This window comes from Notothenia rossii (genome assembly GCF_949606895.1).
Source record: "Notothenia rossii genome assembly, chromosome: 3".
Lineage (NCBI taxonomy): Eukaryota > Metazoa > Chordata > Actinopteri > Perciformes > Nototheniidae > Notothenia > Notothenia rossii.
The window spans coordinates 38,945,292-38,962,066 of NC_136901.1; the positions used below are offsets into that span (position 1 = coordinate 38,945,292).

General features: G+C 40.9%; 1 protein-coding gene and 1 long non-coding RNA gene across 2 annotated transcripts; one reads left to right on the forward strand and one right to left on the reverse strand.

Moving 5' to 3' along the window:
- Positions 1 to 1,574: 1,574 nt before the first annotated feature.
- rps4x (ribosomal protein S4 X-linked) lies at positions 1,575 to 10,593 on the forward strand. The gene is made up of 7 exons (XM_079672216.1): positions 1,575 to 1,643; positions 2,235 to 2,312; positions 3,237 to 3,417; positions 5,122 to 5,219; positions 6,654 to 6,825; positions 8,570 to 8,727; positions 10,448 to 10,593. The coding sequence occupies exons 1-7, from the start codon at positions 1,641 to 1,643 to the stop codon at positions 10,544 to 10,546; spliced, it is 789 nt and encodes a 262-aa protein (XP_079528342.1). The 5' UTR covers positions 1,575 to 1,640; the 3' UTR covers positions 10,547 to 10,593.
- On the reverse strand, positions 9,317 to 10,454 carry LOC307033688. The gene is made up of 2 exons (XR_013806611.1): positions 10,308 to 10,454; positions 9,317 to 9,829 (listed from the first exon to the last, which is right to left on the reverse strand). It is a non-coding gene; the product is annotated as an uncharacterized lncRNA (long non-coding RNA).
- Positions 10,594 to 16,775: the final 6,182 nt, after the last annotated feature.

Genomic DNA, 16,775 nt, shown 5'->3' on the forward strand with positions numbered 1-16,775 from the left:
GAGGCACTGTCAGAGGGCTACATGCAGGGAGTATGTGATCATTTCAATATTTAGCTTAATCACTCATGCTCAAAGAGCGATTGAGGCTGGAGCCACACGAGGACGATAACGCAAAAGTCTTCCGTCCACACGCAATAGGCAGAAACGTGTACGTTCACACGAGACCGCTCGAAAGCACTGGAGACGCTGTAGTACATATGCCGGGCCTGTAAGTGGCGCTGTACTCTTGCCACAAAAGCAGCGAAGAAGACTTCCTGCGCATTGTTGCCATGGTTTCCCTTCTGTTTATTCTCCGCTGTGGCTCTTTTTCTCCCTCCTCGAGGCAAGCGTTTGCTCCTGCTGTAATTCTCTCCGGTAGCAGCAGATGAAAAACACAGAAAAATACTTTTTTGATATCGATTTCAGTCCGTTTGTGTTATCGTCCTCGTTTGGCTCCAGCCTAAAGTGGAAATGGGATAGGTGTCAATAATTGACATGACTAAATCATGATCTGTTTGTGCACAACGTGGGAAAAGCACTTTTAAAAAGGAGGATGTGTGTGTGTGTGTGTGTGTGTGTGTGTGTGTGTGTGTGTGTGTGTGTGTGTGTGTGTGTGTGTTTACATGAGATCCATTTTAATCCATGCATGCTGTTTTCATTAATGCGTCATTCATAAATGAAACTGGATTGCACATGTTATTTTATTCTATAAAATGTATCACATTGTCAATAGTTTGCACATTACATGTTTCTAATTTTATACAGAAGAAAACGAGATATATTTAATAAATTTGTATATTTATAGATCCTAACTTTTTTAGTACTTTTTCTTTCAGTATACGTTATGCACTCATGTAAAAAAGCAGATATTATGTTCCACCTGGAGTAAATTCACAAGCTACCCTGCAGTATACAAAGCCATTAAAACTAACTGCACCTTTACCAGCTTTGATAACACTTCAATCAGAGGTGGGAGAAGTACTCAGACCTTGCACTTGAGTAGAAAAAGAAAGTAGAAGTACCAGAGTGTAGGAATACTCTGTTACAGAAAAAGCCCTGCATTCAAAATGTTCCTCAAGTAAAAGTAGGAAAGTATTATTATCAAAATATAGTTAAAGTAGCGACAGTAAAAGTAGTCATTGTGCAGATTGGTCCATTCCAGAATAATATGATATGTTTTATAATGATTGATCATTAAAGTGTTCTCAAAGCTGGTAAAGGTGCAGCTAGTTGTAATGACTTTGTATACTGCAGGGTAGCTTGTGAATTTACTCCAGGGGGAAAGTCTGATTTAAGACTTGATTATATCACACATTATTAATCCAGATCTATAAAGTAACTAAACTTCAATAAATGTAGTGGAGTAACTCAAGTAAAGTCAACATTGTACTTAAGTACAGTACTTTACACCTCTGACTTTAATGCATCAATAATTATAATCAAAACATATCATATTATTCTGAAATGGGCCAATCTGCAGAATGACTACTTTTACTCTTGGTACTTTTACTTGTAACAGAGTATTCCTTCACTCTGGTACTTCTACTTTAGTACAAGATCTGAGTACTTCTTCCACCTCTTTTGTCCCTCCCAGTCTGCCGTAGCCGCTTTTATCATCGGATACCGGAAGCCGTGAGGTCCTTTCCCCCGCAGACTCCAACATGGTGAGCTGTTCTTCCTCATGATTCCTCTCTGAAATAATCACTAAACATCTCTTTTTACCGCTATATTAGCACAAACATACAAGTCCTAGGTTGAAACTCCACATCGTATAAACGGATCGATGTCTAAATTGTAACGAAAAGCTTCGATGTTTGCTCTTTATTGATGATTTAAAAAATGTTCTCATCCTACTTTGGTTTTCCACGGGCTCGTTAGCATTAATGTTGCTATCACCGTTAGCTTGTTAATTTAACTGAATAAACTGTTATACAGTATTGGAAGAGCCGCTTTTATTGTGCGCGATGTGTGCAAATTGTGTTTTATTTCTACAGTGTTAAAGTCCTATGTTAACAAACTTAATATATTAATGCTAAATATGCAGTTATGTTAGCATGGCTAGGCCGCAGCCAGTTATTTTGCGGCATGTTAGCACACAATGCTAACATGGCTAACCCTAGTTTTAATGTCTGTCTATTGGTGTTTTCACCATTTTATAATCCGGTATTATACATTTCTGGTTCTGGTAGTCTTAAGGACGTTTTGAAGCGGTTGTTGTCCCGTTATTTACCCGGTTTTGTCCTCTTTTCCTCCAGGCAAGAGGACCGAAGAAGCACCTCAAGCGCGTCGCAGCGCCAAAGCACTGGATGCTGGACAAGCTCACAGGAGTCTTTGTAAGTAACAACTTCTAACAGTGTATGTATTGATAATAATGTGTGGTTTTAATCTTGCATAACTGGCAGTTTAATGGTAGATTTCAATGTTGGGGTCTTGTGTGCTTCGGTATGTACAGAGGCATTGAAAGCTAACTTAATTATTTGTCTTTCCAAGTAAGATGTTCCTACAGTGTGTTCTCTTATATTCAATTTAATCGCCATCTTTTGTAAAACTAGCTGTGCATGTTAAGGTTTCATGTGTGTTGATGGTATTCATCTTCATGAACTGCAGCCGAGGCAGGGATTGCTCACATAGTCTACTTAACCTCACTTGTTGATTACTGTATCCAACATGTATTAAACTTAACTTGTGTCTGCATAAGGCCAGTTTGTGCCTCAATAAATATAATTACTGCAGTCCTTAAAAGTGTTATCCCATCTAATTATCAGTAGTCATAAATACCTAATGGGGAAACCTGGTCATCTTAAAAGTGTTCCCTTAGATTCCCTTTCATAACGGAGAACTGTTGAATTTGGTTATCGTTGATTAAAAACACCTGCTTCAAACTGAGGTTGTTTCCCTCACAATACCACAAGTACTTTTCTTGCTCCTGCTATCATGCAACTTTTTCATTTAGGAAAGGTTTACTGTAATGCACTTCTAAATCTGCAATGTAACGATGCAATTGTTGTTAAAATGGCACATTGACAATGTATATTGATAACTAGATGGACAAAATACCTCTGCTGTTTCTAGAATTCTGCCGTTAGCTTATTTTTCACCAGTCATTTGGCATCACAGAATAAATCGTAATAATGCAAATTCGTCTTATCTAGTTTAAGTTGAGAGGTTTTTGCAAGTTGGGCTTGAAATAATAGACAGTTGAGGGACTGTACACACAGCCATCATTCAAGGTAATAATACAGCGTAATGTTTCTCAGGCTCCTCGTCCTTCCACCGGTCCCCACAAGCTGAGGGAGTGTCTGCCCCTCATCATCTTCCTGAGGAATCGCCTGAAGTACGCCCTGACCGGAGATGAGGTGAAGAAGATCTGCATGCAGAGGTTCATCAAGATCGACGGCAAGGTCCGCACCGACATCACCTACCCCGCTGGATTCATGGGTGAGTTCACTCTCAAAAGTTATTCACAGCTCGTATCTATGGGTGAGCCTTCTGAGATTCTTCAGAGCTTTCTGTCGATGTTTTCATTTATTTTTACAACACAAGAATGACGTGACACATGCATGACGAATACATAATTACAAAATAACAGCTCAGCCTCAGACATGCATACCTATCACATTTATGATTGATCGATGAATTTACGATCACAGGGGATCCATGAGGTTCCTTTAACAAAAACAGCCGACAATTCAGGTCCACGGAAATGTAAGTCAGATTGTATAGAACTGGTCAGATTTGGCGTGTAAAACATTTGTGAGATTTTCTGTCAGTGTTAAGAATTATTAACATGCTCCGCAGAATGGATCGTGTTCACGTTTCAGAGCTCACATCGGCTCTACGTTCTGTCTGTCAATGTTACATTACTCACATATTCTGCGTTTCTGGTTAATCATCTGGTTAAATGGTTTCTGTGGTGTTGCTGTTGGAAGTGAAGCTGCTAACTTCTACAATGATGCGTCTGTCAGTGACTAGAAGGAGCAATGATGATGATATTTTGGTTTTGATCAGCAATGAGTTGAAAATACACAACCAATCCTCTAAGAAGTTCTGAGCTCCAGATTCAATCACCACTTGTGTTTTCAGGTCCTTTCAGAGAAGTGGGAAATCTCCAAATCCGGCATTAAGTCTCTTAATATTTGAGGCCATGTTTGCTTTAGCTTAACATGTTATTTAGTTAAGAAGTGGATTTTCAGAGTTAAAAACTACACATTGAACTGTTTTTCAGCCATGGTGTTCAGATCCAACCCCATCTAGTTGCTTTTCTATACCGTCAAGCTTTTGTATTTTAAAGGACTTTGGATTTGTGATGTGTTGACTATACTCAACAAGGCTATCATGGATTTCAGTCGACGTGTATTAAAACTTGTTCTGGTTCAAGTGGTAACCTTTTTTATTGGGATACAGCCATTTGGAAAGGGCTAGTGACAGCCAGACACCACAGAGCAGAAGTGCAACGTAAGATTGCCCCACTTGGCTAGATTATAACCTTAGAGAGATTCGTATTGTCTTTGGGAAGCAAGTGCATTGCCTCAAGCAGGAGTTAACGGATGTTGTTTGTCCACTTGCTGTCACGCCTCCACCCACCTTGCCGCTCGCTGGTCACCAGCCTCCATGTGGAGGTGTGGAGTTTTAATTTCAGAATCCAAGGGGAAGCTGTCGCAGGTCGATGACCGCTGTCTATTTATATATTACATCCACACTGATCAGTCTGCTACTCTGGGTCATTAGCAGGAGTAGAGCAAGTTGATGGCGACTCTTTTTAAATGCTATTTGGCATTAACATGATGCGCTTTGTTAGAGTTGACTTAATGTACTGCCTTTCAGATAAGTGAGAAAGGGTTTGGTGCTTACACCGTCACACTTTGACAGTTTTTGTTTTGTATTAAAGGCTTTTAGGGCTATACGGTACTGACTTAGTAGATATCTTTCAATACAAAACTATGACTAAGGAGAGAAGTTGTTTTGGCACGCTGATTGGAGTAAAGATTTGATCGGTTGTCTTGTGAATTTGGCTTTGAAGGGATCCAGTGCGTTTAATGGTTTTGTCATTTGACTGACTTACATAACTGTTAAAGCCATCGTTTATTCCTCGTGAGCAGCACAGAAAGTGTTTTCTCAAACTGTTCGTCTCTGTTTTTCCAGATGTGATCAGCATCGAGAAGACCGGAGAGCACTTCCGTCTGATCTACGATGTGAAGGGGCGTTTCACCGTCCACCGCATCACTGCTGAGGAGGCCAAGGTAACGATGTTAAGCCCAAATTGTTGCATCTTTTAAGTTTCGAGAAGTCCCCCCCCCTTTTTTGCTTTCATATAACCGGTCACCTCTCATTCAAACCAGAAAACATACCTTGAGAAAGTGACATAAAAACCAACATTATTAGTTATTCTTGCCACATGACTCTGGTTGTAGTAACAGTGCTGAGATTTGGCTGATTAATGATTATTATTTGGGAAAAGGGTTTTACGGATTTGGTTTTCTGCCAAAAGGGATCGGCTGTGTTTCAAACTGCTTTAATCTCCTAAAACCTCTGCTGTGGGAATAACAACAACAGATTGGCATCGAGATCTGTTCCTTACGGCCCGTCTACACTACAGGCATGAAAAAATCTTGGAGCTGGGCGTGTCTGAAGCTTGGTGATTTTTTGCGAGCAACCAATCACATGAATCTCCCGCCCCCGACATACAAAGCAATAGCAATGTTAAAACGAAGTAAACTGGATATAAACTCTCCAAACAGGCGAAAAAACGACCAGTTTCACCCACTGTCTCTGCCACCTCCCTCCATGCCTGGTTCCTCCGGTTTGTATCCCGGTAAATAGTTCTGGTCGTAAAGAACCGGGTGATTTGCTACCGTAATATCTCGTTTGGAATATGAGGAAATGAACTGCGATCTGGCTCTCCCAGCTTGCACGCGGTTTGATTGGCTGCGCTTGCACTGGCGGGATTTGCATAAACGGGATTTCATTGGCTGATGCCAAGCATCGAGCCTCAAAAGTTGAACATTGTTCAACTTTTGATGCCGATGGATGCTCGTGATGCTTGCAAAAGCCATGCCATGCTCCCCACAATGCAGTTCGGCGAAGATTCAAAATCTTCTACGTCACCCCATTCAAGTGAATGGGCGAAGCGTTGAAAGCATTTTTTGATGCCTGTAGTGTAGACGTACCGTTAGTTTAATAAAAATACGCTTTTTCCGGTGCTCAAAGCGCTATACAAGCAAGTAAAGAACAATAACAACAAAAGTGCTAAGCTAGGTGGAATAAGGGCGAGGGGTTAGTGGAGTAGGAGTTGAGTGGAAAGGTGATTTTTGAGCGATTGTTTGAATGATCACGAGTAATGCTCCATTTCATTCCCTTCTTCCACTACGACGATATCCATTGCAGTAACATTACTTTTCTGTTCTCAGACGTTCATTCAAGGCTTTTAGTGTCGTGTGCATAGCTACAGTGTAGTTATGACGATTAAAATCTTAGGTCACAGAAAAAATAAACTAAAGTGCAGAATAGTCTATTTACAAGAAATTTGAATATTGATATATATGAGTTTCAAAAGTTCAGGTGTTTAACCGTCGGATGGCCGGTGGGATTAAATGGTCCCGTCGTTGTTTCTCTTCTCACACGTGCGTTCTCCTGCCGTTAGACTTCTCCTAACCCTTCTCCCCTTCCTCTCGCAGTACAAGCTGTGCAAGGTGAAGAAGCTGATGGTCGGCACCAAGGGGATCCCCCACCTGGTGACCCACGACGCCCGAACCATCCGCTACCCCGACCCCCTGATCAAGGTCAACGACACAATCCGCATCGACCTGGACACCGGCAAGATCTCCGAATTCATCAAGTTTGATACCAGTAAGTCCCCCTCAAAGCATTTACCGGTAACACTTTAGATCAAGGTATTCACCATCAACTAGTTGTTACTTAACAAGCCAAGCTACTAGCTTATTAGTGAACTTATTCTGAGTTAGAAATGCCTCATTTAAAGTTATTTAGACACAATGAACACTTGTAGTTTCATGTCTTGTTGCATCAGAATAGACCAGATCTGTTGGGTGTTATTATGGGATGATTACTGTTCTTGTGCTACTACATATTGAGACCAGAACTCACGTACAACGACTTCCTTACTTGCACTAATTAAAGCAGGGGTGTCAAACTCAAGGCCCTGGGGGGCAAACCCGGCCCGTGACTTCATTTTCTGTGGCCCACAACAGCTCTGAAAGAATATATGTTTATTATGCAGTTACATGCCGATTTACAGAAGCACGTTGCCCATAAACTACATGTCCCACAATGCATCTCAAATTGGACTTTTTTCTCAATTTGACTTTTTTTCTTCAAAATATGCCCCTTTTTTTAAAATTCTTTTTTTCCCCAGAATTTAGCTTTTCTTTTTAAATCATTTTGTGACATTCTCACTGAAGAGACTTGCAATTATTTGCCCTAGACTTCTGCTTTCAGACATAGTTAATTATGAAGTTATTACCCTATCAGATAATAATCCAATGCAGGGGCAATAACATTATTTTATATATAAAATATTTATATATGTATTTTTATATAGTCTTAAAGTTACAACCGGCCCTTTGAGTGCAACCATAATGCTGATGTGGCCCGTGATGAAATTGAGTTTGACAATTGAGGAGAAACTCAACGAATGGCTTATTACTTGTAGAATAAGGCATTAATAAGTGTTTTATACTGATTCACAAACAGCCAGTGCACTGCTAATATGCATGTTAATGAACAACTAGTTGGTGGTGAATATGTGTACGTTAATATAACGTGTTACCCATTTATTATACTTTGTTTATAGATAGAGTCGGAGGGATGAAACCCTCTTTAATTCTCAGACATTTGAACTCATTTAACCCGTGCTCCTACTAGGTGTCTATAAAGTTATTTAAAATGGAAACAAGCTCTAAGCAAACCCAAGGAGCAATGATGATGATTTTGGTTTTGATCAGCTCTGAAAAAACACTACCAATCCTCTAAGAAGTTCTGAGCTCCTTTTTTAAAAGACAATTTGAATCAGAAATTCATCTTTACAACTTCCCCTAGAAACAAAGACCACAAAATACCTTTTTAATTGGTGCTCATTCGTGTCCCTTGCTTAAACTCAAACGGGTAATTTGTGCAAAGTTGGCGCTCCATGGAATAGTTAGACGTCCTAAATTTGTTATTTTGTTTTGAACTTTGTTTTTATTTGTTTAATTATACATGATCACATGTTGGTCAACAGTTTTTTCCATTTAACTTTATCTACATAGCCAACATAAGAAAGTACAAAAAGAGATCAATAAAAATACTAATAATAAAATAAAACGGCAACAGTCGTCTGTCTGTATGTCCTTTTGATGATCCTCCTAACATAGAATAGAAGTAGTGCCGTGAGAGTCTCACTACAAGTGATACATGATGAAGTTGCAGACAGGTGGATGTTCTTAGTTCAGATGTTGAACAGTCATCTTCACCTCGAAACAAAGACTTCAAAATGCCTCGTGAAGTTGGCGCTCCCTGGAAGAGTGAGACGTCCTGAATTTGTACTTGTGATGATCCTCTGACATGGTTCCTTTCCTCCTTCCTCTCCCCTCAGGTAATCTGTGCATGGTGACCGGCGGTGCCAATTTGGGTCGTATTGGTATCATCACCAACAGGGAGCGTCACCCCGGATCCTTCGACGTGGTGCACGTTAAGGACAGCGCCGGCAACAACTTCGCCACCAGGCTCTCCAACATCTTCATCATCGGCAAGGTGAGGACACGGAGAGAGACTGATGAGCTCCAGGAGAAAGGGAGCAGCTCACTTCCTCAGATTTCAGATCGACTTTGGAGCGATGATGATGCTTTTGGTTTTGATCAGCACTGAAACAACACTACCAATCCTCTAAGAAGTTCTGAGCTCCGTAGATTGAACATTTTCAGCTTTAAAAAAATACTTTTTCTCCATTTCTTTGCCGTCTCCTTGACTTTAAATCCTCCGAGGTCTCAGTGAAACATGAATGTTAAATGAAAACTAGGTTCAAGCACATTTGTACTCTCTTTCTAACCCTAACTAAGAGTATAGCTTACCTTAGAAACACAAAAGGAGACTACAATAAGACATTTTAATCAATTTGTACCAACTTGTGTCCCTGCTTAATCTAAAATGGCTAATGTCTGCACGGCTGGACCTCCTTAATATAGTTTAACATCAAGATCTGCTAAACCAAACCCAACAAAGGTCTGGATATTCAACGGCACGGTGTTTGAACACTTGGTGAGCTGTGATATCAAACGCATTTGAATTATTTTAAGTACCTCTCCTGTGAGAAGTGTCTGCAGTGACATTTATCTCGCCGCCGTTTTGACCACAGCTGTCGTTTATGTGCCGCGTGACATTTATTCCACGGTGCGTTTCCTCACCTTAGAGACGAGTGTTGAGCCGTCTCTCCCTTTATAGAAATACTGTTGTGTTGAAATGTCACTTGGCCACAATATTATCCTCTGGAAATCTTAACGGCAAATCAATTAAACGACTACAAATGTTAATTAAACTGTATATGCTAATTAGAAATGGTCAGGAATACACGGTGTAATCATTCCCTTTGTGGTGTTTTCAAAAGTAAATGCCCAATTTATTCAGTTCACCTTCAGAAACGACAATGAAAAACATATTTTTGGCTTGCCCAACAATATATTGTGTTTAATTTCTCCCCTTCATGTATAAATCTGAGGTAAAACCTCCCGTTATGAATAGTTTTAGGATCTGTTCCTCTTCATAATCTAGTGCAGCCTGCATCAACATAAATTGAAGACTTGAGAGCACAAAACATGACTTTCCTGCACCATTTCCACCTGGTTTTGACCATTTCCACCTGTTTTCGACCATTTCCACCAGTTTTCCACCCTTTCCACATATTTTCGACCATTTCCACCAGTTTGACCATTTCCACCAGTTTTCAACCATTTCCACCAGTTTTCGACCCTTTCCACCAGTTTTCGACCCTTTCCACATATTTTCGACAATTTCCACCAGTTTTTGACCATTTCCACCAGTTTTTGACCCTTTCCACATATTTTTGACCATTTCCACCAGTTTTTGACCATTTCCACCAGTTTTTGACCCTTTCCACATATTTTCGACCATTTCCACCAGTTTTCGACCATTTCCACCAGTTTTCGACCATTTCCACCAGTTTTTGACCATTTCCACCAGTTTTCGACCATTTCCACCAGTTTTTGACCATTTCCACCAGTTTTTGACCATTTCCACCAGTTTTTGACCCTTTCCACATATTTTTGACCATTTCCACCAGTTTTCGACCCTTTCCACATATTTTTGACCATTTCCACCTGTTTTCGACCATTTCCACCAGTTTTCGACCCTATCCACCCGTTTCTGAACATATCCCACCTGTTTTCACCATTTTCCACTTGCATCCTGTTCCCTTTGATCCACACTAACGTATCACTATTTCCTCTCCTTTCTCCAGGGCAACAAGCCATGGGTGTCCCTGCCCAGAGGAAAGGGAATCCGTCTGACCATCGCCGAGGAGAGAGACAAGAGAATGGCCGCCAAGCAGGGCAGCTAGAGGACCACTGCCCCATGGTTTTCAAATAAACTGTTATTTACAAAACACTTCACTGGTCTGCGTGTCTTTTGTATTCAATATTAGGCTTCCTACACACAGATACACATGCGTGGGGGAGTTTAAATGCTTCTAGAGTCACGGCAGGGAAAATCACAGGTGAAAATAATAAAGAAATATATGAATATCTGGGTTTTAAGGTGACGGCTCCACATCTCTTCACTGTGTTCTACACTCAGACTGATGGCTTTACTGTATTAAGAGTCAGGAAAACTTCAGTGTTTTGAGGTTAAATGTTTGTCCAAATTCAGTCAAAGCTCGGCTACGAAATCCTTTCTATTGATTTAAAGTTTCCTAGAATATGTGCACCGTCCTAAGTTTAAGGTCGGTGTTGAACAACACTCAGCGTATATAACGGTGTTTTCTTTAAGCTAAAATGCAACTATTGCCTTATCAATGCTTTTCTTTGATAAACAGTTTTATAAATAGAGTTGAAGTCAAGCTTGCTTAGCACTGGGGCAGCACCCGAATATTCGTTCGTTGGAGTACTATTTGGTTTCAATTTTGTTATTCGTTTTTTTTTTATTTATTGAAATCTCCAATATCAACGTAAGAGCGTGTGCCAACACTTAACGTTATCGTTTACTTTCTCAGTATTCATATGTAGATATTACTTTTCTCCGTTAATCTCCGTCACGTTGTTTCCATAGCAACAACAACTTCCTGTCAACAGCGCTAACTCCAAAATAAAAGCATGTCCATACAAAATAGGAAGCCAAGCCAAATTACACTTAAGACATATACAGCTGCAACGAAAGTAACAAACACAATGCGATATTCTTTTCAATTTCAAAGAACACATATTGAGTTGTATACATTAACAAAATACTATAAAACAATAGGCTACAGTAGAATAACAAAAGGAATGCTGTGAATAAACCGAAATACACGTGTTGAAGCGGTTTGCTGCTGATTGCTATGCACCCCACCCCGCGCGGGCCGAATATTCGCTGCCGATTACTACCGAATATCTGGAGCCCGAAAAATGGTATTCGGGACAGCTCTACTTAGCACTAGAACAACTCTAACTCTATCAGTAATGCAATGAAAATAAATAAAATGCTATCAAAAGACTTTAAAGCCAAGCTGTCGGTGGTTCAGGTCAATTGCATTCCTTGATAAGATGTCTTTACATGAATGGTCCCTACCTCCTTACTAAGGGTGCTTTTGCATTGATATGGTCAAATGAACCAGCTTTCCTTCCCTCCATGTTTCACCTGAAGCTCTTCCTCAGACCTAATCCCTCCATCCTTTCCTCTCCATCTGTTGAGGCTCCTTAATCCCTCCCTCCTTCCTTTCTCCACTCATCCTCTTTGCATCCCACCCCCCCTTTTCCCCATCTTCCATCCTCTCAATTTCAACATTTGTTTCCTCCTTTCCTCTCTATCCTCCTTTGTATTATCCCTATTCCTTACTCCCCTTTTTAAAACCCAAACGTCTCCCTTTATAGTTTCCTCTTATGTTTTTGATTCATCCTTGTTTCCTGACTTCTATATTTACAAGTCTGCACCCTTATTTACTTCTCCATCTTTATTTCCAACTATCCCTCCATCATTTAACTCCTTGCCCCTTTTCCCATTCCTCCCTTCCTTGCTTGTTTTCCTTTCATCCTTTCCTATATTCTCATCTACATTTTCTCACACTTCCTGTCTCCTACTCCATCTTTCCCTAAATTCATTCCTTCATTTCCAACAATCCTATATTGTGTTAGAAACGTCCTTCCTTACCTTCCCTTACACCCTTGCTTCCTTTAATTGATTCCTTACATTCTTTAACCATTTCAAATCTTGGTCTCTTCCTTTCCTTCAACCTTTTACTTCTCTCAGTCCATCCTACCTTCCTCTTTCCTCCCTCACTGCATCCTTTGCATCAAACCCTTCCTAATCCACCTTTCTTTCTTTTTCTATTTTCAAACCTATCTTTTCCTAGCCGTCTCTATCCTTCCCTTCTCTCCCTACACCCATCTCACATCCTTCCTGCCTCCCTCATCCCTCCCCCTCTCTGTGTTCTGACTTCAGTACCAATCCATATGGCGACTGCTGGGATCCAGCCTGCTCCGCGCTGCAGAAACCTGGCGTGTGTGTGTGTGTGTGTGTGTGTGTGTGTGTGTGTGTGTGTGTGTGTGTGTGTGTGTGTCCTGGCCCTCAAGTTCACCTGAGTGTGTGTTTCAGTTACTCCTTCTCCCCCGTGACTTACATTTCCAACCCTACCTCTCCAAATGCACCATACATACCATAACACACACGACACACACAGCAGGAATGTGTGTGTGTGTGTCGAGCGATATGCCCGTCTGCTCTGTGTTCTGTAATCCATCGTATTTGGCAGCGAGGTGTAAGGACAGTGAGGACAGTATGTGTGTATGAAATAGTGGACGAAGTATTCAGATTGTATACTGAGCTAAAATTACTCATGCCATACTATAAAAGTACTCCACTATAAGTATCTGAAGTACAAATGATGACAGTAACGATGACCTCGATTTGACTCGAGGCTGCAGCGTTTACAGATCAGTGTGTGAGAGATGAAGCTGCAGATTTAATACTTTAACGTTTGTGGTTTATTAACAAATCAAAAGTGGCAGCGTTGTCCCCGTTTTTTTTATAGGCCTGGGACCAGTTCTAAACACACACACACACACACACACACACACACACACACACACACACACACACACACACACACACACACACACACACACACACATACACACACACACACACACACACACACACACACACACACAAACACTTTGAACATTTGAAATCAGAGGCTCGCCAGACGCTCTGCTCTGGTCCTGCTCTGCATCCCCTTGTGAGCTGAGCAACAATCACATTTGATTCACACACACACACACACACACACACACACACACACACACACACACACACACACACACACACACACACACACACACACACACACTCTCACACACACACACAGAGGCTTTGAAGTGCATTTGGCTGGATGATGAGAAAAGGAATGAGCTGCAGAGAAAAACATCCACTCAAAGAGAACAAACCATTAAGTTAAATTATCCGAAGAGGGATTACACCGAGCTGAACGCACTCATTGACACAGAAAGCAGGCGCTTAGTCACAAACAATGCATTGAATTTAATGCATTTTGAGTGACTAAACGTTCTCCATTTGCTGTAAACATCACACCAAAGGTACCAAAGGCTAACTGTTGCAACAGTCCAAAAATGAAAGACTGGAAAAAGTGAAAGTCAGACTCTCAGAAGCTCACCTTGGTCTTCAGCATGTTGCATCAGGGTCGTGCAAATAACAGGATCTTAAGTTGTGTGTTTTCTATTGTATTTTGGGGAATTCGGGTTTCAATCAGGGGCTTGGTAGATTTCAAATCCTTATTCTCTCGCTCTGCGTTCTCATTCTTTGGTCATTTTGTAGTCCTTTGGCATCTCTTTGTAGTGTTTTCTGGTAAAGTGAATTGTATTATAAAGTGTAATCTCACAGAATGTGCCTTAGCCAATCAGGTTGATTCTCTTCTTAGTTGCTTTGTGTCTCTTTGCAGCTGTTGGGCATTTCTTTAGTAGTTGCTTTGGTGTCTTTGTAGATACCTTGTGTCTCCTTGTAGTCCTGTGTCTCTTTGTAGTCCTTATGTGTGTATTTGTAGTCCTTATGTGTGTATTTGTAGTCCTTATGTGTGTATTTGTAGTCCTGTGTGTATTTGTAGTCCTTATGTGTGTATTTGTATTCCTGTGTGTGTATTTGTCTTCCTTATGTGTGTATTTGTAGTCCTGTGTGTATTTGTAGTCTGTATGTGTGTATTTGTAGTCCTTATGTGTGCATTTGTAGTCCTGTGTGTATTTGTAGTCCTTATGTGTGTAGTTGTCTTCCTTATGTGTGTATTTGTAGTCCTGTGTGTATTTGTAGTCCTTATGTGTGTATTTGTAGTCCTGTCTGTATTTGTAGTCCTTATGTGTGTATTTGTAGTCCTGTGTGTACTTGTAGTCCTTATGTGTTTATTTGTAGTCCTTTGTGTATTTGTAGTCCTTATGTGTTTATTTGTAGTCCTTATGTGTGTATTTGTAGTCCTGTGTGTATTTGTATTCCTTATGTGTGTATTTGTAGTCCTTATGTGTCTATTTGTAGTCCTGTGTGTATTTGTAGTCCTTATGTGTATATTTGTAGTCTTACTGTTTCTCTTTGTAGTTCTTTTTGTGGTCATGGTTGGTCTGTTCCTGGTTTTGAATGTGTCTCTTTGAGTGACAGTCGGTAGGTGAAACCAGACGGGGGCCCTCCCCTGACACTTTGGGCCCCCCGTGTCTTTCAAAACATCTGAAATAAACTTACATGAATCACTTGGACGTGACTCAAACGGATGCTATTGATCAAAGTGGCGAGTGTTGCACGGAGAGTGAATAATAACCGTGGTGAGGCGGAGAGAGAAGAAGGAAGTGACCTAAGATTTTCATGGACATATCTACACTGAAACTATGTACAAATGACAATAAAAGCCTTGAATCTTGAAAGTAATGGAGGTATATTTGGAGCGAGCGCCCTTTTGCAGGAGTAGAAGAAGTGGGCGGAGCTTCTGAAACAATGAAGTCAGTCATCGGTCGGATGGAGGGAGGGAGAATGGGTGAGAACAGCTGTTTCTAATCAATTGCTTCCATGTGATTGACAGCCTGACTGACTGCCGGCTGATTTGCTGACGGCGTGCAACTTTTGACAACTCTGTTTGACCATACTTCATCTGTTAATTGACATGTTGGTTGTCATGGCAGCTGATTGGCTGGCCCAGGGACGACACTGATTTTTTTTTGCACGATGTGGTAACTGTTCTCGGATGACGTAATGCGGCCGCTCCCTTCCGCTTCTTCTCCCTTTTCTCCTCCAGCCACTTGTGCACTCTCACACACACGCGCACACACACACTCGATCCTCCGATACTCTCATAAGTTTCTCATGTTGATGTTTTCAATTGTGTCAATAAGAGGCAGCTTATGTTGAAATTCCTTCTCTTTTCTCCATCCCCCTCTTCTTAAGACAGACACAGACTGCATGAACAAAAACATTTAGGTAAGCCAAGTTCACGTCTGGGAGGGGTCTCAAAAGAGGGCCCAGGGGCGCTCTGAGGGCCAGATGTGCTTTCTTTTTTTGGGGGGGGGGGGAGGAGGAGGCGTACGTTCACGAGCCTCGAGAAGAGGCAGTTTTCATAAGGCTCCGGAGAAAGTCCTGGAAAGTGTTTCAGAGACGTGAGTTCGAACGTCATCGTGCAGTAAATTCACCTCCAGCTGCAGGATGAACACGCCCGTTAGAAGAGAGGGAAAGGAACAATGGTTATCAGAAAATGTATAAAAGTGTAAAACTTAACGAAATGATGTGAGGATTTCTGTAAGTTAGATGTAAAGCAATCAATTTGACGGTAAATCTGAAGGGCTGCATGATAAAAAGACTTTCATTTAGCTTTTTCTGTCTTCCCGATATTAGTTTTTCTCCTTGTTTAATATGATGTGTGTTGCAGACAGTTTGAGAAGAGAGAGTCTGAAAACAGCTCACAGACATGCTGAACTTTTTGAGATGAGCCCAAAAAGATGGGAGCGACTGATGGATCAATTGAACACAAAACAACAGTAGGAGGGAAAGTCAAAGGTCAGAGCGGTTAAAAAACCCTGAACGAATGAGCAGATACTTTTTGCTTCAGGTTGTTTAAAGTCCCACTCCATATCTGTTGTTCTAAAAAGAACATATCCGAACCAAAGGATCAATTCACCTCTCAGCCAATCGGTGACCTCTTCTTGACCTGCGGCTTAAACATTGGGTCATCTGAAAGTGCTACAACACAGTGATGTAATGCACATTTCCTTGGACTTTTTAACCTGAACCATGGGTTTGTTTTTTTAGTTTCGAAAGTGTAAATTTACCTCATAACTTTTAAAGAGCAACGTTGTGCTAAACTTTGATAGCATCCACGAGTACGTTGGTGTTAAAGTAAGCTATTCCTTTGCTAACGTGCTAACTTTCGTAGCTTACGCATGAGCAGATAAAAACAGATTTTAAACAACTCTAGACAACTGTTTTTAGTGTTTTTAAAAGCTCTTTAACATCTAGCGCAGTGTTTCTCAGACTTTTTCATACTAAGGAACACTTAAGCAATAAAAAAATACTCGCGGAGCACCTAACTCCACAAAAATCCCAAAACACAT